This window comes from Lepisosteus oculatus, chromosome 10, assembly GCF_040954835.1.
Source record: "Lepisosteus oculatus isolate fLepOcu1 chromosome 10, fLepOcu1.hap2, whole genome shotgun sequence".
Lineage (NCBI taxonomy): Eukaryota > Metazoa > Chordata > Actinopteri > Semionotiformes > Lepisosteidae > Lepisosteus > Lepisosteus oculatus.
Window position 1 is genome coordinate 41,506,499 of NC_090705.1, and position 27,862 is coordinate 41,534,360.

The following is a 27,862-nucleotide window of genomic DNA, read 5'->3' on the forward strand; positions in this document are numbered from 1 at the left end:
GTTTGTGGGCCCGAGCTGACTGCACACCGCACAACACGAGTTTCATTCAGGACTGGCCTCGCACGCTGCAGTTCTCCGGCTCCCGGGCCAAAGTTAAATGCCGCCTGTACCTTTAAATGCTACCTCAGAGCCTGCAGTGTGTGTGCTCGCCGTCCAATGGTCTACATTCTCCTTTTTGTCCCTCCTGTGTCTGCCCGAAATATTTTCCGCTAGCGCGTCTCGCAGCCGCTTGGCTGGAGTTCACTGTGCGCCGGAGCTGCGCCGCAGAAGGGGACTCCTTCGCCGCCTGCCTGCCTGCAAACTTCGGAGAAACTTTTCGGAGGCTGCCGCTTCCGCGTTGAGCGCCATAGCAGGAGGTTTGGTAAACTGGGGGAACAGGGTCCAGCCTAGATCACCAGCCCTCTGGAGCCCGACAGCATCCTGCCGAGAGCGGAGCTGGCCGGGCAAGGCGAGCGGAATAGCGCACCACCACCTCCAGCACTTGGGTTGTGCGGTGCTGCAAATCACAGGAGACGTTTGTGTAAAACGTTGCATGAGTCCAAGTCCACGTCTGTGCCTTTTGTTTCTGCACTCTCCCCCCCACTACCACGCGGATAATCTGGAAGTGTGACATTTTGCCGACTCTTTGACATTATGTGGAGGATTTGAGAACACGCCGGGACAGGATCAAGGTGGCGCAAGAAAAGGTATCGGGCATTTCTGAATTCTTCTCTTTCACCGGGTTCACTCTGAATCTCTGATGTCGCGTTTCTGATACAGCGATTAACTGTGCTATGAAGTGGCGTGCTCAGTCATGAGCCAAGTTAGCTGCGCTTGGAGACGGCTTTTGTACACCCTCGCCTTTTAGCAGCCGATTAATACAACCTGACGTTTGATTACGAGACAGCCGCGTCTATTCCAAAAATGGATAAATACGATGATCTGGGGCTGGAGGCGAGTAAATTTATCGAGGACCTCAACATGTACGAAGCGTCGAAAGACGGGCTGTTCAGGACGAAAAGGGACTCGGGCAACAACCCGGACTTCGAAGAGACGAGGAAAGTTTTCGCCTCCAAAATGACCAAAATCCACATGCAGAAACAGCAAGAGGAGATGGCGAGTAAGCTAGCCGGGGCCAACGGAGGCGCCGGCGATGTGCCGAGCAGGGCTTCCGACAACGCGTTTTACACCCGAGACAGGCCGCCCATCAGTAACTTCAGGCAGACCGGAGAAGCGGCGGGCAAACCTCCTATATTATCGGGGCCCATGCCGGGCTCTGGTCTGTCCCCCGAGGGGCAGAAGCAGCCGCGAAGCCCCCACCACGACGCGCCCGAAGGCAGGACACCGGGCTACAGCAGCACTTGCTACAGAGAGAGCCTGGGGCAGCCCGCTCCCCCCGCGTCCTGTCCAGTGAGCCCCGGCGCCTCCTTCAGCCCAGTCCCTCAGCCTGCCCAGGGCGGTCACCCTGCCAGCCCCCCAGCAGCTTGGGGGACCCCTCAGGATACGCCCCAGGGAGCCCTTCGTGGCCCCGGGGCAGGTTGTGTTCCTGGCAGCCAGCAGCAGCCCCAGCGGCCGGCTGCCCCCTGCGACCCGAGGCCCGCCGGGCAGAGGTCGGGCTCGTTCTCCAGCGCCCTGTCTCCCACGCTGCCGTCTCCGGGGTCGGCCTTCAGCCGGGCCCGGGCGGGGCCGCCCCCCCAGAGGTCGTCGTCCTTCTCCTCCCCGTCACCCCGGCCCCCATCCCCGGAGTGGGTGAGGCCCCTCGTGGGGCCCACAGGGTTCCCGGCCCCCGCCCCGCCGGGCCCCTTCCGAGCCCACCCCGACCCCGGCGCCCCGGGCCCTGCCTCCAGGCCCTGTCCCGGGGACCTGCAGCAGAACGGGCTTCACCGGACCCCAGCCGCCCCGTGCCAGGCGGGCCCCGCGGGCCAGGCCTGCCCGCTGCCCCCCCGGATGGCCCCCGTGCCTCCCGAAGAGCCCCTCCCTCAGACGCCGGCCTCCGCCGGGGCCCCCGGCTCGGGCTCGGCCCAGGAGCCGGCCCCCACCCGCCGGCTGGCCACCGCTGTGCCCGTCCCCCCGGCCCCCGACGGACCGCTGGCCTCCCCCGAGCACAACCCGGGCCCCCCCAGGGCGGTCCGGCTGCCCTGCCAGACCCTCCGCGCGCCGCCGGAGCGGGGCCCCTCCACAGCCGAAATCAAACTGGAAGCCCTGGCGACGCGTCTGGAGGAGGAGATGGAGGCCCAGCCGAAGGCTGATTATTTTGGTAAGAAGATCTCGGCTTCGCTCTGCTTGCGTGCGTAAACGGTGCTGATTTCTTTTCCCCCTCCTTTTGGACGGAGCTCGAGGGTTTGCAGTGTTTTCCTCGGGCCGAGGGACTTGCCTGCTCCTGGGAGTCTGTACTGCTGTGCCGCTTGCGAGACGAGCACAAGCCTGGCCTGGGAATGGCTATTTCTCTCAGACTCGTTCATTTTAATTGCTACCTGGCACACACTTTCTGATAGTAGAACGTAAAGTTATTTTGGAGATAAAGACCACTGGAAATGGCTTGCTGTGAGTTGATAAACCTCAGCACTACAGGTGCAACGTCAGAGAAAAGCTGTGATGCACTAAGGTCCAGTGTGTTGTCCAAACGTTGGGCCCTGCCTAATGTGACGCTTTTCTAATTATCCTGAAGATAATTGGTTGCTTTACAGCACAAATTAACCGTTTACCTCACTTGGCAACATTTATTCGCCTTCTATTGTGTGATACCTATTCAGAATGGAAACTTTGAACGTTTGTCAGGATTAGCTAAATGTTTAAAAATATAGGCTGTGTATTGTGTTTGTGTAACTGTTGGTTGCCGTGTGGGCTTGTTCCCATAGAGTTTTCAATTTGCACTTTAAGTTTGCCATTGTGAGTGCCACAGTTAGTTCACTGGCACAGTCCTCTTTAAACAGTTGGGCACCCATGCTGCCAGATTGTCAGTCAGTAATGTCTTTGTTACTTAAAAGTAACACAAACTGGACTTTTAAGTTCCATGAAAACAACATTGTTGCACATAGGCTGGGACTTTGTATCCTTCTGCCAAGGTATACTTTGTGTGAGAGAATTTCCTTGCATTGTGAATGAATTGGTATGGGTGACATTATTGTGATTCTAGTATTTAGATCATCTTAGGACAAATTGTGATGGCATATAAGGGACTGAACCGTTCAATACCCCTTTGGTAAGCTCACAAGGAATCTTTGCAGTTTGTCTGTTAAAAACTGTCAAGCATATCTGAGGGATATTTTCAGGAAATATTGTGTTCCTGAGTGTGATCCCGAGTCATGTCACCGAGCGACTCTCACTGATCAGTCAGCTAGGAGTTTCTCTGTGCTCCTGATGGCATCCTGAGCCCTAGGGCTTCAGGGGCTCTTACAACAGGTGTGTCCGTGTCAGTGGTGAAGGACACACCTCTCCCTGACTCGCTGCAATGCGCTGCAGAGATTGTACCACATCAAGAACATGAAGGGGTCAGGAGTCCCTGTCGAGAGGAATTTGTCAGCACTTCCTCTGCATTCTCTGGTTGTGTCTACAGGAGTTGTTGTGAACTGGGGCACAAAGACGCAATTGTGATAAATGCATACAACTACACAAAATACAGCAACAGGAAAAATGGTACAGCGCAGGGCTGTAGTTTGTTTCTAGTTCTCTGAAAGCAGTCATTTGTTTGGTTCACTGGAGAAGACTATCTCATAGCCACTCCTCTGATTTGGAGTCAGGTCTGGTGCAGTCATCCGAAAAACAAGCTCGTGATCGGGGTCAGGTCCCCAGTCCTGTCGGAGAGATGCCTGCTCTTTCTCGGCAGACGAGCTGTGAAGAGCTTTCTGGTGAAATTGAATCAGGGTAATTGTGACCTGTAACATTAGACTGTTCGTATTTTACTGTAACTGTGAAGTACTGACGTTTGAGAAAAATCTGCTGCAAGTGAGTAGCGAAATATTTTTGCTGACTCTGACATCTTTAATTGTACATCTTTGAGTGTAGATCGTTTTGGATTTTTTCATGCTTTTAACAAAATTTGGGGAACCTGAGTTTTCCTAGTTTTGTGCTCCGATCTTGCTGTTCTTCAGCAGCTCAGATCTATTCCCCAGAGACTTCAACCTTGTGGCCTTATAAGTATTTTGATACCTGGTCGACCCAAAGCTTTGGCTGTGACAATGAAGAGCAGCTGAAATACTAATTAGCTGAAAAATTATATACCAGCTCTCTGCTGCTTTCATGTTTGAAATTGTGGTACTGAAGTTAAAATAAGTGCCACAGAGAAAACGCAAAAACAGTTAAGTTGAGGAGGAAATATTGTTACTTTTGTCACAATACAAATGTTAAGAATGAGAAATAGCATCTGTACCTTTGAGCATGAGCTGTTTTCCATTTTGTTTTAATGAGATCTGTGATTGTCCAAAGCTGTGTAGAAACCTAAATAGTAGCTTGGCACACCTTTAGACTGAATGCTGTCAAGACAGAAAACCAGGATGCTGTTCTGTACAGAAGATTGCACTTGTCCAAAACAAAATGTGGTACCTTGAAAGGGTTTATTAACACTGAATTATAATCTGATATCAAACATGCTACATGCTTTTGCTTTTCTTTTATTTAGAGAAATAGTCTAAAAGCTCCACTTGTGGCATTGAACTGTAATATGGTTCTAAAAATGTGGGTCTGGAAGTCCGTTCTGGATTCGGCGAGCAGGAACAGCCTGTGCTCTACAGAAACATGGCCAGCCTCCCCTGGACAGACCGCAAAACTCCTGCAAGGTTCTGGGAAAGTGGGATAGAGCGCAGCAAGGGCTCCACTGGGACACCAAGGAATGTGTGAAAAATGAATCTGCTGAGACCAGGCAGAGCCTGGGATTGAGATGTGGGAGGGCAGGCCTGGGCTGTGAAGGCTGGGCACTAAACCAGGCCAGTGGCTAGACACAAGAAGACATCACCCTTCACTAGAGATCCACTTCGGTGTAGAGGGATTGAGGGGCAGGAGGGTGGCGTTCATTCTTATTACCCCTCAGCACAAGCGGATCCCTGAGGGATCCGAGTCCCTCATTTGAGCTCAAGTCTACACGTGGATCCGGTTGTTTTTGCTTTTGTTTGCCCCGGTGGTGAGATTCATCTCCCCCGACAGCAGAGCATTTGAACTGTATGTCTTCCAGATTTGACTCAATGGAAATCGGAGCTGTTAATAAGAAGTTAAGAGGTTAGTCCATCAAGCCCTTCTGGTAGCTGGAAGTTATTAGTTGAAGGAACTCCTGCGGCCATTTCTTGAAAAAAGACAAGACAGGCCAGGAATCTTGTTCAATACTCTCACAATCACATAATGCTGGTGCCCATACCATCATTTAGTATGTCTGATTTAGCGATCAAGGCTAATTACCAAAAGGTTTCATCTGGGTTTCAATAGGTTGACCTCTTGGCATCAGAAATGTTTCATTACATTTCCCTACAATATTTCTTTTAATTTAGATGACTGTTGCTGATTAAGAGGGATAAGGCGCCCTACATTCTCACGTTAACACTTTTATGTGTCACGTTCCTGTCTGTTGGAGACTGAAATGCGATGTCTTGCGTGCTTTTTAGAGCTGTGATAGGGACCACTAGAGTGAGTGATCTGTACATTGTGTTTTCAACCTTTTTTTGCACATTACGGAAATGTCTTTAGAACTCTAATGAAACAAACAGGAGAGGAAACCTAATGGTAGTTGTCAGTTTCATGTTTTTAAATTTGATTTTAGAAAAAGACCTAGGCTGTCTTTTTACTAGGACTTTTAATGTGCAGTTGAGCCTTACTCAATTTAGTGTTTACTTCTTCTGCTGGTGTTGTGCATTGCGAGCTGTTGTACATCGTTGTATTACTGTTAATAATATTGTGTTGCAGTGCCTCAAATGAGTCTCATTTGATGGAGGTTCCAGATGTTCCATTGAATGCCAGAGCTATAAATGATAACTTCGTGCTGCTTGAGTAGCTGTGTACACGGCTCGTATTGTGGTTTCGTGTTGGAAACTGAACAGAAATAAGATGTGTGAAAGTAGGATAAATGGCATCTATAGCTGCTGACTTCATATAGAACTTGTGACTGGTCCAATTTTTCTATGACAACTGCCTCTGAGTTATTATTAGGGGGTAAATGTCTAAAGACAGCTGCTGTCTGAGACCTGTTATTTACGGCGCATTGCTCAGAATATCCTGAGCTTCAAGTCCAAAGGCAGTTTGGCAATGATCACTTCCTGTTCCTCGTTGTTATCTCCAAAATCCACTTGACAGGAAGTTCGCACTAATCCTGGCTTGTTGCTGACGGTCATTAATTTGGTTTTACTTGTTGGGACAAGAAATGGTGCCTTTGATGGATAAATATCAAGTGTTTTCAATGTGCAGCACTTTGTCCCTTTTGACAGGCTGGCACGAGTCACACCTTCACTTTGATTTATGTGAAGAGAAGTACTAACACACACTGCGTAGGGACAATACAGGAGGCTTCACTCGAGTGCTTCTTGGGAGCCCTTTCACACACTTGCAATTAAGGTCCACCCCTTTCTCAAGTGTGAACAAGGGAGTCCCTGAGCGGAACCAAACTTCAGCCACGTTCGTGATGTGGGTCACGACTGCCCAGCGTGGTACCAGGGCTGGCCTGCTCTGTGTGAAGCAGCCTTGTGCTGCCTCTTCAGATCATAGTAACCGTATAAATATGAGACCCTGGCTTTTTAAGAAGCATCAAGTCAAGATCCACCATTCAGTGAACTCTTCTCATCAGCGTATTTGTTAGGTACTAGTAACCAGGTGAATTAGATGGGCTCTTTGGCCTCTTCTCCTTTGTAAAAATGTTAATTTGATTGTGCCTGTTAGGAGAGATGTGTCAGACACTTTGAAGGAGAAATGAGAAAATCCAGAGGAATGGTTTTGAAGGGAAACTGGAAAGGAATCCACATTAGGTTTGAGCCCAATCAAAGCTCACAAATGGAAACTTTTGTCTGAATTTTCAGCAGTATACTGCTAGCTGTATTCCTATGTGAAGTATAGTTCCAGAAACCTCTTCCTATGAGGTCATTTAGTATTTGCATGTCGATGCCAAAATTGAGGCTGGCTTTTCAATCACAAGTATGAGCACTCTAGGTCACCCTAAATCACAACTGCGAATGGGGATCGACTAAGTTTGAGAGGGCTGCAGACCGGTCTAGTAAGTGTTCTTGAGGTTTTGATCACTAGCTTGTATTAGAATTGTTGTAATGCCAAATGTGCCGTAACGATACCTGTGAAGATCTTAGGTCGTTAGAAGATATCATTAGGGCGTCTTGCACACGTTATGGAAGACTTACAACTTCTATTGTAATACACTTTTAATTGTAGTCCATTTAATTGCTTTTCTCCTGCTGCGTCACCTGTTGTCGCAGCTTTCATGCAGTATGGATGTGCTGGATGGCTGCGCAGATAACCAAAACGTTCACATTCATTTGCTTTCTTAAACCTTGTGCAGAACGTGATACATTCACATTTAGAATTTAAAACCGTTTCCTCTGCGTGAAGGCTTTGTGAACGGTTATAATAGTACTTAGTCCAGGCTTCAGACCTGTAACCAGAACAGTATTCCTGTGCACTACATATTGTATATAGGGTAGGCTATTTTAGGAGTTGCGTGCTCATTGCACTTACAAACTATAAACATGGATTGCATACCAACAAGGAGTTTGCATGACTGCTCTCTACCCACACTGTCAGTAGGCTGGTTTAGTTTTTACCATTTTCATACTGCTTGTGTGGCACTTGCATTGCTCATTTTGTTTCTCCATCTTACTCTGATAGCCTGGGCATATAAGAGCATAAACGTGACATCTTTTCTCTGCCCATTCCCAATGGGAGACTTTTCATGACATGGTCGTCACATGCCAGTGGATATATACAGCTGAATATTTATATAATGATTATATATAATATCAATATAATGATTTCACTTTTATTGGTGCTCCCTGTAAGTGAATCTTTCTTTCTCTGCTGTAGGACATGAGTAAAGTGATGAGGGTGTAGGCAGGGGTTGTGCACATGATGTTTGTTGAATTCCAAGGCAACAGAAGACCTTTTGTGTTTACGGTTAGAATTCTCCAGGCACAAACTTTCTAGTGAGAGCATGCTGTGCAGAACCGCAGATCTGTTCTGTACGAAAGTTAGTCTTTTATTTTCAAGTGTATTCATCTTTATCAAATGCATCGACATTGAACTTCAACAATTTGTTTCTCATTGTTGCTTTAATACAAGTCTGAGAATGGTTTAAAATGGGAAGGAGCTATTTTGTAACTAGTTGTTAACACCCTTTCATTTTGTTCATCTTGAGTGCTTCCAATGTCTATAATTCTTCTGCCTCTTCTATACAAAGAGTGTTTAACGCTGAACTTTGGGGTCTTTTTTCGGTTTCTTCCTTGGTAAACACCCGAATGAAATAGGCTATTAATTTGATACATCAGCCATTTCCCTTTTGTCATCTCAAGAGTTTCCTCTCATCTCTGAAATGCTTGATTTTTCATCATGAAGCACACCATTTCAATTGGGCAGACAAACGCCAAGCCGCGAACTACTACTAAGTACACACATGTTGCCTTCTGAGTGAAAGCAGCGTGTTGCGTCCATTTGAGATCTGAAAACGTCCCTAATCATGGGTAAATGTAAGAGCAGAGCTCGTGAGACACGTGTACTAAGAAAAAGGAAAGCCTTCGTGTGAAACAGTGCGACAAGGAAGAAATGCATTCACAGGTCAGCGATGTGCTTTGTCATCAAAGACAAAGCAGCAGGTTTTAGAACAAGGCAGCCTTTAGAAAGGGGAGGAATCGGTGCTGTGCCTCAAGCACAAAATCGGTCAACATTCCTGTCTATTCCCGGTTGGCTCCGTTATCTGTCCTGTTCCGTTCTGCTGCTCCTCAACTGTTTTATTCCCTTATGAACTGCTTGATTAAAATTTAGTTGATGCCAAGATGATATTTTTAATTTTAGTATTTTATTGGTAAATTAGTCATGTTTAAGCATAACAAAGTCTGAAATGGCTTGTTCCTGCTCCAGGTGTTTGTGGAGAGTTTTAAAGCTTAAGGCTAAAGCCCAAGTTGTTGTCCATCTCAGAATAAACCATTTGTAAAATGTGGCAAAAAAAACCCAGAAATTCCGTAGATCTACCTTTTTATTTAGTTTTGTTTTGCTCTGTACTTGTTCTAAATCTGTAAGCAGTCAGCACTAAACTTTTGTTAGAGGTTATAATTTTAATGATTTACTTGCTCGCTACTGTAGTTTAGTTAATTATGTACTGAGATAAACCAGCATCTTTCATTCCTAAAAGGAAATTCTTAAGATTCTGAAATCTTGTTAGCAATCAAATGCAATTTTCCTGCTCGAAAGGAAATACTCATTTTTCCTCAGGGCAGTTGTTTCTGTTCCGTCGTAAGGAATGCTGGTAACCTTCATGCTGAACAGTAACGTGTTTGGGGATTTGTGTTCCAGTGACTTTGTAACAGCTTTGCCGGAGTTCTGGCAGCAGCTCGGGGCCTTTGGCAGAGCTGGCTGTGATGAAAGTGCCATTGTGAAATTGGCATCGTGTTTTACATCTTGATTAACAAACGACGGTACGAACAAAACAAGTGGCACAGTTCCAGAGGGTGCAAGTTCCAGAGTGCACAGTTCCAGAGACACTGAAGTCCACTCCATATCCTGATTCTGTATTCAGAGTTGAAATGTGCATCATAGATCCTAAGGTTAACTGGGAGCTTGCGCAGAATAAAGAAGATGCATCTCGGAACAAAGAAAGTTCACAGTGTGATGATGAGGTATGATCATGTCCTTGAAAAAGCCCTGCATTATTGGCACAGCTGCTGAAGAAAGTGCAGAGAGATGGAAGGGGATCTGACAAAATGACCCTTCCATTTGCAAACAACTGTCAAATGTCTCTTCTGATTTGGGTTCCAGGTTGCTGCGACCCTCACCAGGAAAAGTGGCTGTGTGATTCTGGCTGTAAAGTGTGTTAATTTGTCTTAACAGAATGCCATGCTGTAATATTCTCAGGTGTCGGGTCTTGGCGGGAGTCTGACAGTAGGCTGGCGAGCTGCTCTTGGGCTCCCCAGACTGAGCCACTTTGCACTGCTGCCTGAGCTTGGGAACTCCCTGTGTGTTCTGCTTTTCACAGAAAGCACCCTGGCTTCAGAGCATACAGCTCCATTCGGTGGGAACGCAGCGCAGTTTATAATACAGAAGCCTTGGGATGGAGTTCTCAGCGCCGTTGCCAAGCCAAACAAACAAATTGGATTATATTTCCCCTGTAATAATAAGCCGTGGTAGCAGCCTGCTCATTTTTGAAAAAAAAAAAATGAAAAAATCTGAAAGTCGTCGGCCCTTGTGATTTGTTATCATCTTTTCCTTGCGCTGCGCTGTGCCTGCTTATTAGTGTTAATCAAGAGTCGAATCGGAACACACAGAGTGTGCCAGGATGCGGGACTTTGCCGACCTGGAAAGCTCTCACTTGGATTCGAAATTCCTAAGAAAATGTGGCTGGCAGCACTGCAGTTAAGTTGGATCCTCCACATTATTCAGGCTTTAGCTTTTTAAAAAATCGTGAACCTCTTTGTACCGTTTCCTGCAATAGCCTAAAGAGTTTTTTTTTTTTTTTTGGTTGTGGGTGCTTCTTTTCTGACACTAGTGTTTCCGGGATTATAATTGTTGGGGATCTGACGCATCAGAAAGAATATCATAGATTTTTTAAGACATGAGGTAAGGTCTTATTTTGGAGGTTTGTCCCTGGAGGAAGAACATCAAGCTGTTCATTGAAGGGCGTGGTTATGCCTTCTCTGAAGACACCCAGGGTCCGGAAGGCAAGAGGAATAAAGAGATGTGTCAGGCGGTGAATGTCGGGTAGGAAGTGAATTTTGTCACAGAAACAAATCGCCTACTCATACATCTCTTTTGAATATGTTCACTCCTGAGAGGAGAAGAGCTGTTGTTAAAAGACATGTCTTGAAGCGTTGCTGGTGTGACCGGTGTGGTTTGATCCCTTGCAGGCAGCTGTGTGAAGTGCGACGAGGGGGTGTACGGAGCCAGTCGGGCCTGCCAAGCCATGGGCAACCTGTATCACGACGGCTGCTTCACCTGCAGCGCCTGCAGTGAGTATCGGCCGCGTGAGCCCGCCAGCTTCGCGCAGAGACACGCACGCACGCTCGCACGCTCGCACGCTCGCACGCTCGCACGCACGCTCGCACGCCTCTGGAAGGGAGGTGCCGTTACAGAGCGCGCTCGCCAGTCTTTTCTTCCGCAGCTGGCCCTCCTCGTTCACTGGGGGGGGAAGCTCTCCCATGCCACATATGGGACCTGCAGAAAGTCGACTCGCCCTTCCTGAAGGAGCGCGTTTTGTGGCCTCGCGGCCTGAAATGAAGATGCTTTCAATCAGAATGTCTTTGGCCTTTATTCGCACCTTCTAACGCACAACCTCCAAGTGAAAAACAAACACTCAAACATTCTGAACAGTATATCGACCTAAATACGCCATGTAACATTAAACACCACGAAAAACACAGTACAGCACAGTTTTCTATGGTAAGGACAGCTGCAACTCCTAGCCATACCTTCACAGTTACTGAGCGCAGTATTCTGTAGTTCAGTTCAGTTTATTGGCATATGCGCAAGTGCAATGAAATGCTTAGGTGCATGTTTGCCCCAATACAAAGACATTAAGGAAACACCCCAAAAAACAAATGCAGAACAGCAGCAGCAGCAGCAGCAACAGCAACAAGTTACATAACATGCAACTTAAATGACTTCAGTGTGAGCCGGTGGTGGGGGGAGAGTGGAAGGAGTGATGGAGCAGGAGAGGGAAACTATGGGAAAAGAAGGAGGGAAACACACGTGAGATCCGAGAAGCTCTGGGCTCTAAGACTGTTCTAGAAGCTCCCAGAATGCCCATCAGGCCACACTGTTCCCAACGCTGGCGGTGTGTTTTTACACACAGACTGGCGCACATTGAAAGGTTCCGGCAGTAATGTCTGATGTCACAACAAGCTACTTCATGATAAGTTTTCTCCTCTGCATTTGGCGCTTGAATCCGTAAAACGGGAGGGTAAAATAAATGTTAGGTTTCCAGCAACGGGAAAGCTGAGGTTGTTTTTGGTTTGTCTAGCAACTGGTCACAGAAGTAGCGCTAGTTTTCTCAATTTCGCATAGCTTTCAAAGCTCTTTTCTGCAAACGGTGTGCAAAGTCCTGTGAAGGACGTGTTCTATAGGTGTGGAGGTATTGTGCCAGTGGAGAAGAGTGTGTGCAATTTTTCATTTTTAGGTGTTATGTAGATCCGTGATTACAGTCTGCTGTATTTGTTGATCAGTCTAACAAGAATAATAGCCTTATGGAAGTAAAATCCTGAATTTGGGTTTAGAATATATCACAATTTACAGCACTTCATCTATTAGCATATTTATACCAGTTCTGTTTTGTGGAGAAGATGAAGACGGTACTAAGTAACGCGCCAAGTCTCGAGGAAAGCGGGGCAGGTTTGAGAAATTCCCATCTGAATCCAGCTGAAGCCAGCATCTGCATCCTGATTTCCAGAGAGCCAGCCGGGAGGGAGTTTGTTTACTTGAGAAGGGGAGGGGGGCTTCTGCTAAAGGAGAGGCCGGGGGCTCTGCAGGAATCCCACCAGGCTGGCTGGGAAGGGAGAGGCTGATGCAGTGGCATGTGGCATTGGTCACATGGCTGTCAGTTGTGGGGATCTGCTATCTTATTTAGAGCCGTTTGATCCGTCTTTAGAAGGCAGTGGTTTGAAGGGTGGAGTGCAGTTTCCTGTTCTGAGGTGAAAAGCAGGTGCTAGTATTTTAGAGGAGACTATAGACTGTTCCTCTTACTGTTTTAGCGGAAGTGCACATTTGCATACCATTAAGATCTTTGTTTTTTTATTTTATGTCAGAGACTGGAGAAGAATTATTCTTTTTTTTTACGAAATGCATCTATTACAGTGACCCAGTTCCCCTTCCCTTGCATAGGGACCTCCATCGCACTGGAAAGCCAGAAATCAAACACTAAATCCTGAACAAAGTGTCTTTTGGAAGATGTTAAATGAGAAAATCTTCACAACACATGTTAGTGAATATTTTCTGCAGCTGTCTAATCCTTTCTTACAGTAACAGTGAAAATTGTTGCAGTACAACCGTTCTTGGTATTGTTTACAGTTTATTTAGAAAGTCGCCAATTAGTCTTTTTGCCAATAATCTCTGAAAGCCCGGTTCTACGGACTCCTGTCTTTCTCTAGCTCATACCGCGCAGTGTGGTCTTGCTGCCTCCGTTGTCAGCAAACTTTTGATGCAGCTGTTCCAAATTCAACTCCACACATCGCAAAATACTGATCTAAATTTTAACAACTGGCTTGGGTGATTAGTGATAGGTTAAACATATCACGCTTGCCAGAAGTCTGCATGCTTCTTTCAGCCCAGCGCCAAACAGAGAGCAGGAACAGGTGACCGAAGCTGCTGCTAAAGCAAGTCCACAGCCTGGGAACATCTGTAATGCCAAGGCAGTTTACGACAGTACAAGCCCTCTGCGCGTTCCCAGCCTGTCACTACGTTTTTTACAGCTTCGTCTCCACTGTCCTTCATAGCAAAGCCATGCCCTTATAATGAAAATGTGTCGTTAGGCCTATCTGTTAATTTCTGCTTCATTCTATGTACCATGTGACAAATGATCACTTGTATTAATAATGAAAGTATTTGGTGTTTGACAACAGACATTTCCTTTCATGGTTTTGTTGCTCAGTATAAGCTGTGTCGGATAAGGAAAGGGTTTGCCCTCACCTGTTGGGAATGTAGCCCCAATTTCTGGCAACTGTCTGACTTCAGACAGTACTGTACAGTGTGTCTTTTTCACTGGGATTCGGACGTGTCACAGATAGGTGCCGCACAAACGCAGCATTCAGAAATGTCCACAAATCTGTTGCGAGTAAAATAGAGCATATCGTATATATGCATTCTGCTTCTGTTTGCCGTTTTATAAAAAAAACTATCACTTAAAATTGAGTTACATTAGAAAACAAACATTGGAAAACCATCAGTATGTTTTCAATGCAGCAGCAGCCCCCATTTATGATTAAATCTGAGCAGATTTTCACACCAGTATTGTCACACATACAGAACGGGCACCAGAGTGTAGCTCGTTAGTCAGATCTGCCCTTTGACCTGTGACGTGTCTGGGAGTGGAGCTGCCAGGTGGCCATTCCTGCAGGGGTTCGTCGTGTCTCAGTCTCACGCGGGAGCCTGGTTCTCCAGGCACCGATGGATTCGAGACTTCTTCGGATGTGGGTTTATGTTGATTGCGAGTTTTAGTTCTGTCGTGCTCCTCTCGTTGCGGCCGAGTCGTTTTCCCCAGGAGTCGTCACGCTGCGGGGTTTGTGAACTCCGAGGAGCACAGCGCCCAGAGCTGGTTTGCTCGGGCCTGTAGGCCAGTTCGGAGGGTGCCACTGTGCGAGTTGGAAGGCGTGAGCGTAGTGTAGAGACCGCACATCTGTGAAAAGCAGAAAAAACATTATCTGGGGGAACTAAGGATCAGAATCTAGAAAGCCCGGAGCAAGTCTTTCAGCATTGTGGAGCAGGGAAGCAGTAACTGGGGTTAAAGGTTTTGGTTTTCTAAAAAAATAAGGGTTTTGTTATGCCGGGGTTTTTTTCTCAGCGTTTTATATCGTTTACGAACGTGTGTGTGTGCGTGCTGTTTGTTGTTTAGCTGAAGGCTCCCATGTTCAGGTCTGCGCTCGGAGGTTATGGGAAAGGACAAGCACACAGGGAATCTCCGGGGCCCGGCTGGCCGAGTGCGTGCGGCCGGTTTCCTGGGAGGGACTCTGCTGGAAAGGAATTTTTGAGTGGGGGGCGTGCAGGCTCTGCGGCCAGGGGTTTGTTATCTCAGCTGGAGGGGCTGGGCTGTGTGGAGGACGGGGGAGGGGATAGAGGTGCTGGAGGGGTGGTGTTGGTGTACCGGGGGGGCTGGTCCTCTTTTTCTCGGTATCGAAGCAGAGTGGAAGAAACAAAAACTCGAGAAGGTGGAGCACAGTCCTGGCGGAGCGTCTGAAATAGCCCATCACAAGCGGGGGGCTTGCTGGAGACAAAATGAGCTTACGCTTTAGAACGCAGCATGCATTGTTCTCAGATGGAGAGTAGACTCCCCCCCCAGACCAACTTCACTACTTCACAGAAGAGTGATGGAATTTCATTGCAGTATAATATTATTTCTGCTGGTCTGTCATTAGTACAGTACTGTTTTCATGCTTGGCTTTGTCAACAGTGACTGTCTGTGTTGTGAGCAGGGAGACCCCAAGTCATCTTTTAATTAACTGGGTGCAGGTTTGAAATGAATTAACTTTTAATTCATCATGAATTTTGTATTAACTCACTTTACAAGCTATGGGAATTTGTCTTTTGACAGTCATGTGCTTTTGAAAATTAAATATTCTTCATTGCCTTTCCTATTAAAATGTTATCCAGAGTTCCACCAAAGCTGTTTGAAGGTAATCTCTTCTGCAGCTGTGGGCCAGAACGCTGAGCAAGCCTTGTCTGTATTGTTTCACACAGACGTTAGTAGTTAATCCAGGGAGCAAGTCCGCGTTTAAAACAAATGCATGCTTTCATACACTAGGAGGGCTTTCGAGACTGAGGTGATCAAATCAACAAAATCCTCTGCACACGTGTGCTTTCTGTAACGGCCATGGCAGAATTTAGAACCTGCTCTTTTTAATAAAATAAGAAGAATAAGAAGTGAGCTTTCTAAATGTATTTAAAAAAAATCTTCATGTTTATTTCTCCCTCACTTTTACAGGCAGCACGTGGTGGGTATTCTGATTTCAGTCCATTTGAATTTTGCAGTATTCGTTTGGTTTTGAGTGAAACAGTGGTCAGCATTGCTACCTTGCAGTGCTGGGGCCCTGGATTATTGGGGCGCTGTCTACATGGAGTTTGTGTGTGGGGGTTTCCTCCCACTGTCCAAAGACAGGCTGGCGGGTTAATGGGCTTCTGGGAACCCTGGCCCTGGTGTGGGTGTGTGGGCCCTGTGATGGACTGGTGTCCCATCCAGGGTGTGTGTGTCTGTATCTGTGTGGGCCCTGTGATGGACTGGCGTCCCATCCAGGGTGTGTGTGTCTGTATCTGTGTGTGCCCTGTGATGGACTGGTGTCCCATCCAGGATGTGTGTGTCTGTGTCTGTGTGTGCCCTGTGATGGACTGGTGTCCCATCCAGGGTGTGGGGGCCCTGTGATGGACTGCTGTCCCGTCCAGGGTGTGTCCTGCCTTGTGCCCGTTGCTTGCCGGGATGGGCTCCAGCTTCCCCCCGATCCCATGTTGGATAAAGCAGTTCGGAAATTGAAGGATTTGTTTCTGAGAAGGGGAAGATGCCAAAAAACATAAAAGTCCAGGTGCTGTTTTTCCCCTCTGTTTTGTGAAAACAATGGCTTGTTTGAACTAAATGTTATCTATAGTGAGGTTGCAACACAGTGGATGCACAGTGCATTTAACCTACCCTGGGGTGCACCTGGCTCTGTGTAGGAGGGCAAACGTCCGAATAGCCCTGTTGTCAGACATTGCCCTTCAAGAGCTGAGTGCAGATGATCTGCTCTAGCGCAAGGGGCTTAGAACACACTGCAGTGTTATGAGTTTACAGCGTCGGAGAAAAGAAACGTTCGATAAAAGCTGTGCACACAGCCGTGTTTTCTGATACAATGCGAGAGTCTTGGATAACCCCCCTGCTAAGACAAAGAGCTGTAACTATATTTTAAATGCCTGTACGTCTTATGTTAATTGTATATGCTTTGACAACACTGATTTATTCATGGTCATGCCTATAAAGCTCCTTGAACTGAATTGTAACACCTGCGTAGGCTGAGATGTGTTTTAAAATTCCTCCGTAAATGCCTATCTGTTAACTCAACCTGGACAGCCACCAATAACAGGGGATAAAAAATCAGAAGAAGTTTGTTGTAGTTCGTTAAAAAATAAAAAAATGAGGACGATCGTTTTTGTCCTGAAAATCTTTGGTACTCTCTGCAGAGAGGAAATTGAGTTCTCTTTCTAAACTCAGGTGAGCTCCAGTGTGACCGACCGGAGTCTGTTCTCTGAGTGGTGTTGCTGGGATATTGACGTTTATACTGCAAGTGAGGTTGACTGGCACCTTTATTTCGATGGAATTAAGTCCTCGTAGCAGTTAAGAAAGCCATGGAGACCCCCGGCACAGGGCTATAAACACTTCAATTTCTCAGCTACAGGCAGTGAGTGCTCCATTTCACTGTTTCCCAAGGAACTCTAGATCTTTAACCCTGTCACTTGTAATAACATCTCGCACTAGCAAGGACTTGTTTAAAATCTTGTGAAGTTTCCTGCTAGGAAAATCTTAACATAATTTGAACAGATGTGTTTATTATGACAATAAATCTTTTTTTTTAATGCTTGGTGAATCTGAACCACATTTAATGAGGGATCTTTTAAGTTTACATCGCTGAGATAACCTTGTCATATATTTGAGCAAAATACGTTTTTACAGGGAGGAGAGTTCATGGAAGGACTCTGTAAGGCTAAACGAAAGGGCTGCTTTTTTATGGGAGTGCCCCCAGCACTCTCTTCAAATTAAAAAAGTACATTTAAACAAGATATTTCATATTTTATCATGTGGACAATGTTAAAATCATTCTATCACTACTACTGAGTATCAGTGAAACGTGACCTCTGGACATTAAGAGGATGTTTTTGATATGCAGTATACGCTTCGTGTCGGTAGAGAAGAGCTCGGATTCCATCAGATGCGGATTTAGTTGGATTTCATCTGCATCATGTGTGCCAGATTCAGTCCCTGGCTGGTTTTATTTATGGGTCACCAAAGACTTTTAAACTACTTACTATTCTTTGCATTTTAAGAGTTGTACCAATTCTATGTTGTTGTTTTTTTAAGTTTTACGGAATAGCTTTTTTTTAGACTTGTAACTGTTTCTTGCTGGTTTATGGCTTGCGGGATGTCTGTCTGCTAAGTGCTGCAGACGTGAGCGGAGCAGGCCATCGAGCGGGGATCATCCTCCCCCTTTTGCGTTAATCTTTTCCTTATGTTCCTGCTACTGCCCTGAATTCCGAACATCGCTCTGAGGTTTGTCCTCTGGGTCGCAGTCCGATCCGAAGGCGTTCCGGACTCAGCTGTCCGGGGCAGCCCCTCGAGGTGCCGTTTCCATCACAGTATAACGCCCATGGCTGGTGTTCACCGAGAGCAGCCTTCCCAAAGGCGAGCTCAGCTGGGAGTCTCCGGGTGTCGCTGTGCCGAGACCGCGCAGTCAGTGGGGGAAAAGGCATGTCGGCCTCCCGCCTGGCATGCGTCTCGTGTGAGACACGACAGCGAGCATGCATGTGCCTTGACAGCCCCACACTCCACAGGATTCCCTTCCACACTCTCCAGTTCTTGTCCTTGAACCCAACACGTCTCCCATCGAAGACGCCCCTCTGATAAAGTCGCTCAGTTTGATTGTGAGTGAGTAACGGGGGAGTTTCAGGGCTCCACTGATCCACCTGCTGCGGTGACGTTCGCAGGGGCAGAGGAAGATCCCTTGCTCTGGAGGTCCCCGAGACTGGGCAGTTCATGATGCTGCCCGGCTGGGGTTTTTTTGGCAGATGCCGAGTTTTTGTCTGCAGCTCAGATTTGTGAACAGCGCTTTGTTGTGCAGTTTCTGTAATAACAGAGCAGCAGTGTAGCGCCGCTCAAATAATAGCTTAGGTTGGTTGTATTCCCCTCGACTTCCTGTGAGAATATTATTTTTGCCAGCAAGTTATTTTTTCATCTTTCAGTGGTTTTAAAGTCTTTGGGTGTAAAGGAAATGGGTCACGCAGTGTTCTAATTTTAGAGGTTCCTTAATTATTTGACTTGTTCCTTATTTAAAGCTGTTTTTTTACATAGGGAAGGAAAGATTTCTGGCAGGTTTTATTTTCTTTTTTGATTTGGGGAGTAAATAAATGTTTGAAAGCCCATCCCTTATTATATTTTTATATTTGGTGGCAATAAAAAATGCCTATCATCTTTGACTTCTTTGTACTGCTACATCAAGTTCTGTATCCTCTGATTAATCCTTAGGTTTCTTTTGTAGAATGAACATGTTCCTCATTCCTGCCTCTCTCTGTATACTGTAAGAATGCCTCTTTGTTGTGTGGGCTTCACAGCTGATAAGCTGCAAACTGGAAGATAATTCTCAACTGCAGTCATAAACCTGCGCAGTTGCGCAGTAGTGGAAACAGGAGTGGTCTTTAGGGATTCCTGTGAAACATTAATAGTGGGTGACCTGTTGCTCTCAGAAAGCTTTATATCTATTGTTAGTAACATTTGAGTTGGGTGAATACATTTTCATCATTTATGTTTTGGCTGTTCATGAGGTATTGTTTGTAACTGTTAACACTTCCTCTCTCTTCTTCTTTAAATCTTTTTTTCCTTTTCCTTTGGGGAAGTGAGGCTCTGAAGAAAAGTGAAATTTCACCTTGGCTGCATGAAGACTCTTGTGTTCTTTTGTTTCCTGGCAAAGAACCAGCAAATCTGAAGTGCCCATTCTTGTAGGAAGTCCTGTTGCCCTTAAATCCCAGAATGAAGGAGAAAAACAAGGTTTCACCTGCATTCTGGGCAATGTTTTTATCACTGCAAATAATTATTTTTTTTCCAAATATCTGAAATCCCACAACAATAAACCCAGCTGGGTTTTCCCAGGAATGTCTGCTTGTTTAGTTCATGAACACGGTACTAACGGAGCTTAACCTTTGAGAGTGCGCGCGATGGTGGAGCTTTCGAAATTTGTTCCTAGTGAAGTTCGTCTCTTTGTGTTATGTACCCTTTTGCGACAGTCGGTCATAAAACCCGCTCAAAACTTCGATGAACCACTTAGTTATTGGAGTTGTCTAAGGTGACTGACCGGTGTTTCTCTCCCCAGGTAGAAGACTCAGAGGCAAAGCTTTTTACTACGTGTGTGGGAAGGTGTTCTGTGAGGAGGACTTCCTGGTGAGGGGCTTTGTTCTCAACCTCTGCTGTAGAGGATTGTGGGTCAAGCTGTGTTTGGAGCTGGCACATGCCTGCTTCCGCCACGGTGAAAGGATACACCCTCTGCGCTTTTCTCGGCCTGTCTAAGCTTGTACATTTAAAACTGCCGTTTTATTTTAAGATTGCCGTTGTATGCAACATCCGCTGACTAATTCAGTTCTATGTGCGTGTAGGTAGGCACAAGCCTCTTCTAATATTTATATGTTACCATAAAAAACAATTTAGGTCTATTTTGGTTAAGTTAACAGGTTGTGTTTGACTTCCCAGTTTTTGTGAATAGAAGTGTTATTCTCTTTTTGAGAAAAGAAGAAAGGGTAGACTAAGGAAGTTCAGACAAATATCTGCTATACAGTACGTACTGTATGTGGCTCAGTCTGGTATGTTTTTGTGAGTGAGAATTAAGAAAATCTTAAACTATTTTTCAGTGATTTATTTCAGATGCAAAAGTCTCTGAAAGATTGTGAATTCTCCTTGGGTTGTGTGTTTTTTGTGTGCCTAGGGCCATTTTTCTGTGTTAGATGTAGAATGCAGTTCTAAAGGTCTTCCATCTTTGTTTGCAGTACTCGGGTTTTCAGCAGTCAGCAGACAAATGCAACGTCTGTGGACACCTGATCATGGACATGGTGAGTTCTAATTGTAGGCATTAAGTTTTCAAGTCCAGAACGTCTTGCCTAGTTTTTGGTTTTCAATTTTCTGGTTTCCTGTTGGTTTCTCGTCTCCTTCAAACCTGGGTCTGTGCATTGCTAAGCGGCCTTTCTGGTTGTTTTTGTAGGAGAGCTGTTTCATCCCTATTTTGTTCCATCACAGCTGACAATGTGAGCTCGTGAGTGCTGCTAAAATCTGAATTAATTACATTTTGGAGCAATGTGGAATTATTTACAAGAATTGCTTCTGAGGACATCATTGCCAGGAAAATTGTTTTCATGTTTCCTGAAGGACTTGAGTGTGGGTTCTGTTGTACCATATTAAGAGATTTCACTTTTTCTGTGGCCCTCCAACCACAGCCTCTTTGATGCAGGCAGATTTGCCCCAAAATGAGCTGGTTGAGTCAGTTCTCTATTTTCAGAACTCAGCTCTGTTGGGGTAATTGTCACCATATCTCCTATTTATTTTACTTTTTTACTTGAAACCTTAAGTATAGCCCGACTGTGGTGCCTTGCACTGTGAGGAGAATTCCAAGTTGCTCTGTTATCCTAAACGGTACTTTTCCTGCTTTGTGGCACACACACCACCTGGTGTGGAAAGTTGGGGGGGGAAAGGTTCTTAATCCATTTTTGCTTTTTGAAACATCTGGATTGAAGTTGGGGAAACTCCTCTGTGCTTCCTTATCGTGAAGTCTGGCGAGAGACCAGGAAAGATCTGGGAATAACCTGAAAGAAATCAAACAAAACAAGCAAACGGCCATCCCGTAAGTCAGAGCCTTGGCTGTCTGATGGTAATTCCTTAGTGGACAAGAGATTTTGCTGCTGAAAGGCACTGGTCTGACAGTCTACTCTGTCAGCCCGCCACACACCGTCTACCACACGTGCATCCTCTTCGCTCGATCACAGGTGCTCCTCCTTCCGGGTTTCCTTCCAGATCCTGCAGGCTTTGGGAAAATCCTATCACCCCGGCTGCTTCCGCTGCGTCGTCTGTAACGAGTGCTTGGACGGCGTGCCTTTCACGGTCGACACGGAGAACAAGATCTACTGCGTCAGGGACTACCACAGGTGAGCGCGCGCTCGGCAAGTCCCTCGGCCGTTCCAGAACGCTCTCCCACCGCGCAGGGAGAGCTCAAGGCATGGAAGGTGCACACGTTTAATCCTGTTGCTCCTATAAGCGTCAGGAAGGTGGCTGAAACGTTGTTGTTGTTTTTTTTACGTTCATCTCTGAATCCATCTAAAAATGAGTGTTCCCACAGAATTCAGGCACCTGGTTATCTCTTGTATTACGTTAAAAAAAAAACCACAGAAAGCTGACCGAAAGGGGTATTTCTTGGCACTATGGTGGGTTGTTTGTAGTCATGTAGACATGGAAAACCATATTAAATAATGGAGATAATTAAATACAAACTTGTTTGGAGAAAATATCTTGTTACTACTGCCTTCTCAAACTGAAGACAAAATGAGTGTAGTTAGATCTAACAGATTTCTTAATACCCAACTAATTTCTCTTTGCTTTAACTCCTAAATCTGCTGACACCTGACATTAGAGACCGTCATGACATTGGTAGTAAAATCTAAGCACCATACGGTATATAAAACAGCAGTGAGAAACAGTAAAGTTTCTTACATACTAATTGATGATATTGTCCAAAATAGCATTATTCAGTCATCATGATATCTTGCTTCAGTGGCACACAGACCGATTCAGTGTAAAGATACTGTTCTTAACTATTGTCTTTTGTCCTGATAATCCTCTTTGGTTTTGTTTTTCTCCTGGATGACAATTCCTCTCCAATTCATGGCCTCAGAGCAAGGTAAACCTCACCATTGGTAGTCTAGATCTTCCTTCATTCCCATTGTAGTGTGCTAGACCCTCACTGCCATGGTCTTTGTCCCCTGAAGATGCAATACAGTCAGACTAAACTGGAGGAATGGGAGGAACTAAGACTCAAACATCAACCTGATAAATTTATGGACCAAAATCAAAATGATGATGAGACCAAAGTTGTGATGGTTGCTTATCTTCTCATGAGTCCACATGGAATGGCAATTTCTCGGCTTGTTGGGATAGCGCAAAATCTGCCCCAACCAAAGCTATTGCTCTGCATGTCCTAAAAATCCTGAAACTAGATTTTTTTTTTATCTTTGTATTAGTCTTCTATGAAGTCTGAAATAGAACCGTTCACCTCTACAGATACGGATTAATAAGCTTCATTTGAGAACTCTGGGAGAAGGTGTTTAAAAGAAACGGAACGCTCCTTCTTTTGTAATTTGTTTAAAAAACCGCTTGTATCATTGAGTGAAATTCCAGCATTTAATCCCTAAAACCAGCAAGTGAAGGACTAACCAATTAAGTATAGTAATAGCAATATTTGTTTTCTTTGTGCAATTCATATTCCCCGCAACTAAAACAACTAGGACAGGCACCACACTTTATAGCTGGGAGGTGTTTTTGGAATCATTGTTTTGAAATTTTCATGATGCAGTCATGAAGACCATGAGTGATTGAAACACTATTAATATTCAGCGAAGGTGTCCGCTACTATATTCCTTCATTGCTTAGAAAGCAGGAGGTTAAATTTGGTTTCCAAATAAGGAATTGCAATCAACGTCAAACAGCAGCAACACTGTGTTATGATCACTCACCGTTAGTCATCGGGTCAGGAATGTGAATAAATGGCTGTATTGTGTTTTTATGGGCATCACTGTAACCTGTGATAAATGATGAGTCTGTGGCTTTTGCTTTGATGTTCCTGAAGTTTGACTGACAGTAAAGATCAGTCAAAAAGTCTTATAAGTTTCATTTTACTGGCTGTAATTAAGCCCTTCTTAAAGTGGCATATTAATGAACACAATACGAGATCATCTTGTAATGAAGAGACCTTGGCACAAATTTTATTTCCTAGCTTTTCTGAATAGCGGTCAATGTAATGACCAATGCAGAACGCCACCCCACATGGCACACTCAGGGGACGGGCGGATTATTTCTGCAAATTTTCTGTCATGCTTTTCATACAAGAAGACAAGTAACAGGGTACAATATAATGCATCAGTCTGAACAGTGTGTGAAAGTTTTACTTCTTTTTTTCTAAAAATGAACATGCAGCTCTTTTTCAAAATTTGCAATATACTTTTATCAGCTGATCGTCTGACTGGGGTCAAAGCATTTTACAAATTATGGATGGAGCATGTTTTTTTTTGCAAAAAAAGAAAGATATTTGATCAGCACAACCATTTTGTATGGACGGTATTATTGAAGGTTTTTTTAATCAATAGCCTTCAATTAAGCTATAGACAAAAGACAGATTTAAAATAGAATTCTTTATGTAAGGAAAGCCTCTATTTTTTAGTATAATTCTCAGAATATGGATGCTTAGATAAGGCCTTAAAGCGTTAAAGGGTCCACAGGTGTTAAAGTCAGACATACCTCTTGATTAAATCAGAGACTTTCTTGACCCACATACAAGGCATGTTTCCCTGAGCCGAAGGTAAGTTCTCTGTGGCCATCTCCCCTCACGCAGTGTACCAAGTGTTACTATTGAAGATCCACAGCTCGTTTAACACAAAAGCTGAAATGCTGATGTGACAATGTTTGCCACTTAGGACCCACAGGAATTGTCTTGTATGCAAAAAAAAAATACATTCCTTTTTGTTTTGTTTTTTTTCTTTCCTTGAAGAGTTCTGGCTCCTAAATGTGCGGCCTGTGCCCAACCCATCCTGCCCTCTGAGGTGAGCTCCCAGAATGCACGGCTGTTTTCTGATGTTTTTGCTATCGCCTTCTGAAGTGTTGTCATGGCAGCAGGTTTTATGGCACCCATCTTTCCTCGCTTGTCTCCCTTTCATCTCCACCACAAACCCAGATCACCGGATAATTAATCTTTATTCTTTGTCTGATGAACCACTAATTAGGAGTTATTGGGAAGCAGTACCTTGGGAAGGGCTGACATTCCTGTGTAAGACCTCTATTGTAAAACATCAGATGCTCACAGTTTAATATTATTTTATTGCTCTAGCTATTATCCTTTTTTGACCCGGCTAGGGTGTGTCCGTAGAGGAGTGAAGAAATTGCGGTTGCGTCTTTTCTGTGCGCGTCCGGCCTTTGTCACCAGTCGTGTCCGAACGCGAGTGTTGACGGAGGGCCGGCACCGGGCGGGCTCGATCCGCCCTCCCTGTGTGGGGCAGGCGGAAAGGGGGCCCGGCAGCCCCCCCACGACCACGCCAGCGCCCGACCTCGCCGTGCGGGAGGGGTTCTCGGCGAGGCGGCTGTCCTGTCGCCGTCGGGAGGACGGGGCCTGTCCCGAAAAGGCTCGAGAGCTCGGGTGCGCCCGGCCCCCCTTCCGCACAGCCGCTCCTGTGCTGCGGCCTCCCTCCGGGAGAGGAGGAGTGGACGAGCCGGGTCGTGCTGTGGCTGTACCACCTCGGGGTGTCTGGCCTGGTGAGCCGCCGGCAAGACCCTAACGTCCTGCCCGTCTCCCCAGGGCTCCGACGAGACGATCCGGGTGGTGTCCATGGACAAAGACTATCACGTGGAGTGCTACCACTGTGAGGTCAGTGACGCCCCTCCTCCTGGCTGGTGTGGTGCGGCCGCAGTCCCTCGTTCGCTGGACTGCCTGAGCCCGCAGTCCGGTTCACGCCCTCCCGCGGCTCTCCAGAGCATGTGAGCGCCCCTGCCGAGATGCTCGCTGACCGTCCCGGCTGCTGCAGTCGTATTGATATCTTACTGTAAAGATTCATCGAAGGCCGGGTATATTTATCAGTCTCGGCGTCTTAATTGGATTTCCTGTAGTCCGTTTTTGCAGCCTCTCAAAGTGACCTTCAGAAAACAAGGCTTTTACGCTGCACAGCAGCAAGACCATGAGCTATCCTGGTACAATTGATTTATTGATCCTAGTGTGGGCTTCCCGGTGTCTTGTTACCACTCTCAGGGGCTGATTGCACCGAGAGCTTTAGTTACAGATTCACTGTCGATTTCGATGCACAAGACGTGAAGTTGAATATTGGGAATCGCTTCTGAGAGAGTGAAGAGGCATGAAATAGTAACACATTTATTTTCCAAGGCTGGCAGGTTTAAATCGGTCTTATCATCGATGCCCACTTTCATTTTAAAGGATCGGGAGTCATTAACTCTGTGGTAGAACAGACTTGGGCAGGTAATTTCTCTGTTAATACACCACAGTATTTTGCATGGGATTTTATTTATTGTCGCCTCCCTGGTGGTAGTTTGGAATTATTCTTTAAAGGGCAAAATTCAGACTCGTTAAAAAGTACCGTAGGTTAACGTCTTTGGAAGAGTGCAATATTGTTTTTCACCCCACGTGAATGTTTCTCTCGTCACCCAGGTAGCAGTACTGCCAGATTTCTAATGGCACCTCGTTCACTTCTAACGAGACGGTTGAAGCCAAACAACTGGAGTTCGTTTTGTTGCGTTCCGATGGCGTGACGACAATTTCTTGGTCGATTTACATTCAAAGACCTTTTGGTTTTTAGGCAGGCTCGGGTTGTTGTTGTTGTTGTTGTTGTTGTTGTTGTTGTTGTTGTTGTTGTTGTTGTTTATTTTTGCAGTGCAGTAGTTTTCTTGCCACAGAAGGCTCATCACCTCGTTAACAAACACGCATGTCGCGCCGGCCGGGCTGGGAGACCACTCTCTGGCCCCGGGCCCCCGACTCACTCGCCCTGTCCCGCCCCGCACAGGACTGCCGGATGGAGCTGAACGACGAGGAGGGCCACCGCTGCTACCCCCTGCAGGGGCACCTGCTGTGCCACTCCTGCCACCTCCAGCACCTGGAGGCCGGCGCCGAGCCCCCGTCTCCCTACCCGCTGCGTTTCTGAGCGGCCCGGCGCCTCTTCCCCGGGACGCAGGACTGGGAACCTCCAGGGAGCCGTGGAGAAACTTATGAACGCGGAAACGGACCCGGCCATCCCGCTTCAGTCGAGGAGAAAGCCTAGTTATTTGAAGGATCTCGCAAGATGCTCCCGCTCTCAAGTGGAAGGCCTCGTTTGCAAAAATACGAAAAGGAGAGAAACAGTCACAGAAAAACCAAACAATCCCGGTCAGCTCGCACAGATTGGTCGCCACCTGCCCGTGAAAATAGTCTGCAGGCAGAGACGAGGGTCGCTTGTCAGGGGGGGACTCGGGTGTCCCCCGACCTGAGACATGTGAAACCTGGTTTTTGCCATCTGGTACTGTTAACTCCACTTGTGTTTTCATGGGGGGGACGAGCACGTTTCCCCTCACACATCCGGAGAAGGACATCTTGGGAGTTTATTCTCAGCGGCATACGATTAACTTAGAGGCCTTACGAGTGTTTGAAAATAAATGTTTTTCGTTTTTTGCATATCTTGTTCTCTGTGTAACCTTTTATGTGTTTTAAAGGAGTGTCCGGCGTATCAGTTGAAATAAATGTCCGGATGGCTTTTCAGAAGACCTACCGTACTGTGCCTGAGGACTGATGAGTCTCATTTCAATCCTGCAGGGCACCAGCACTCAGGTTTTTATAAATCTTATTATCCACTTCAGAGCTGCGAAAAAGCATAAATTTGGTCCATGAACCATGATTAGACATACATGGCTCTACACACATAGCCCTTGAGCTCTGGAGTTAAGGATCGCTGCTGCTCATTGTGATGTATGAAACCGAATCTGCGCTGTGGATCATCAAAACCCCCGGTGCCCAAGGATTTCTCTTATCTCAGTTTGACTCCTTTGTTTCTGTAAATCCAGTGAACGCTTGTGAAAAGCTTTGTGATGAATATGAAAAAATACTGGTTACAGCTCATCTACCCCTACCTTGCCATAAAATGTCCCAACATCTTGCATTCTGAGTGAAGAATAATTGCATTGGCTTAATGCCAAAATTGTAAAATGTTAAACAAGTGTTTTATGTCCTTCAACCTGCTGGGGTCAATTTGGGTTGATAGTAGAGTGATGAATATGAAGATTTAAAAACAATTATGAATATTGCATTTCTGTAAGTGGCATCTCTTCTGTCTAAGTTTGTCTTCTGTATTGTTGTATTTTGTTATCTTTTAACAGTATTTACTTTGTGCAAAATACGATCAATACATGCATTTGTAAAATTACTGTTTATTTACCATACGGGGGATCTGAGTGGAATATAATATCTACATGTGAAACTGTAGTGCCTTGAAAATAAAGATCGTGTGCTGTGTGCCTTTGGGGAAATGAATTTTAACGATG

At 45.9% G+C, this 27,862-nt stretch overlaps 1 protein-coding gene across 1 annotated transcript; it reads left to right on the plus strand.

The window, feature by feature from the left end:
* The first annotated feature begins 30 nt into the window (after positions 1 to 30).
* Positions 31 to 27,851, plus strand: LOC102697825 (Wilms tumor protein 1-interacting protein). Its single transcript, XM_069195232.1, has 8 exons — positions 31 to 2,236; positions 11,013 to 11,114; positions 19,914 to 19,981; positions 20,581 to 20,643; positions 21,599 to 21,729; positions 24,342 to 24,393; positions 25,143 to 25,211; positions 26,356 to 27,851. Exons 1-8 carry the CDS (start codon positions 904 to 906, stop codon positions 26,491 to 26,493), a joined length of 1,956 nt encoding a protein of 651 aa, XP_069051333.1. The 5' UTR covers positions 31 to 903; the 3' UTR covers positions 26,494 to 27,851.
* The last annotated feature ends 11 nt before the right edge of the window (positions 27,852 to 27,862 follow it).

Coding starts and splice junctions, on each gene's coding strand:
- LOC102697825 (XM_069195232.1), top strand. CDS start 904: ATGGATAAATACGATGATCTGGGGCTGGAGGCGAGTAAATTTATCGAG. Junction 21,730..24,341: donor TGCGTCAGGGACTACCACAG/GTGAGCGCGCGC, acceptor CTTTCCTTGAAG/AGTTCTGGCTCCTAAATGTG. Junction 24,394..25,142: donor AACCCATCCTGCCCTCTGAG/GTGAGCTCCCAG, acceptor CCGTCTCCCCAG/GGCTCCGACGAGACGATCCG.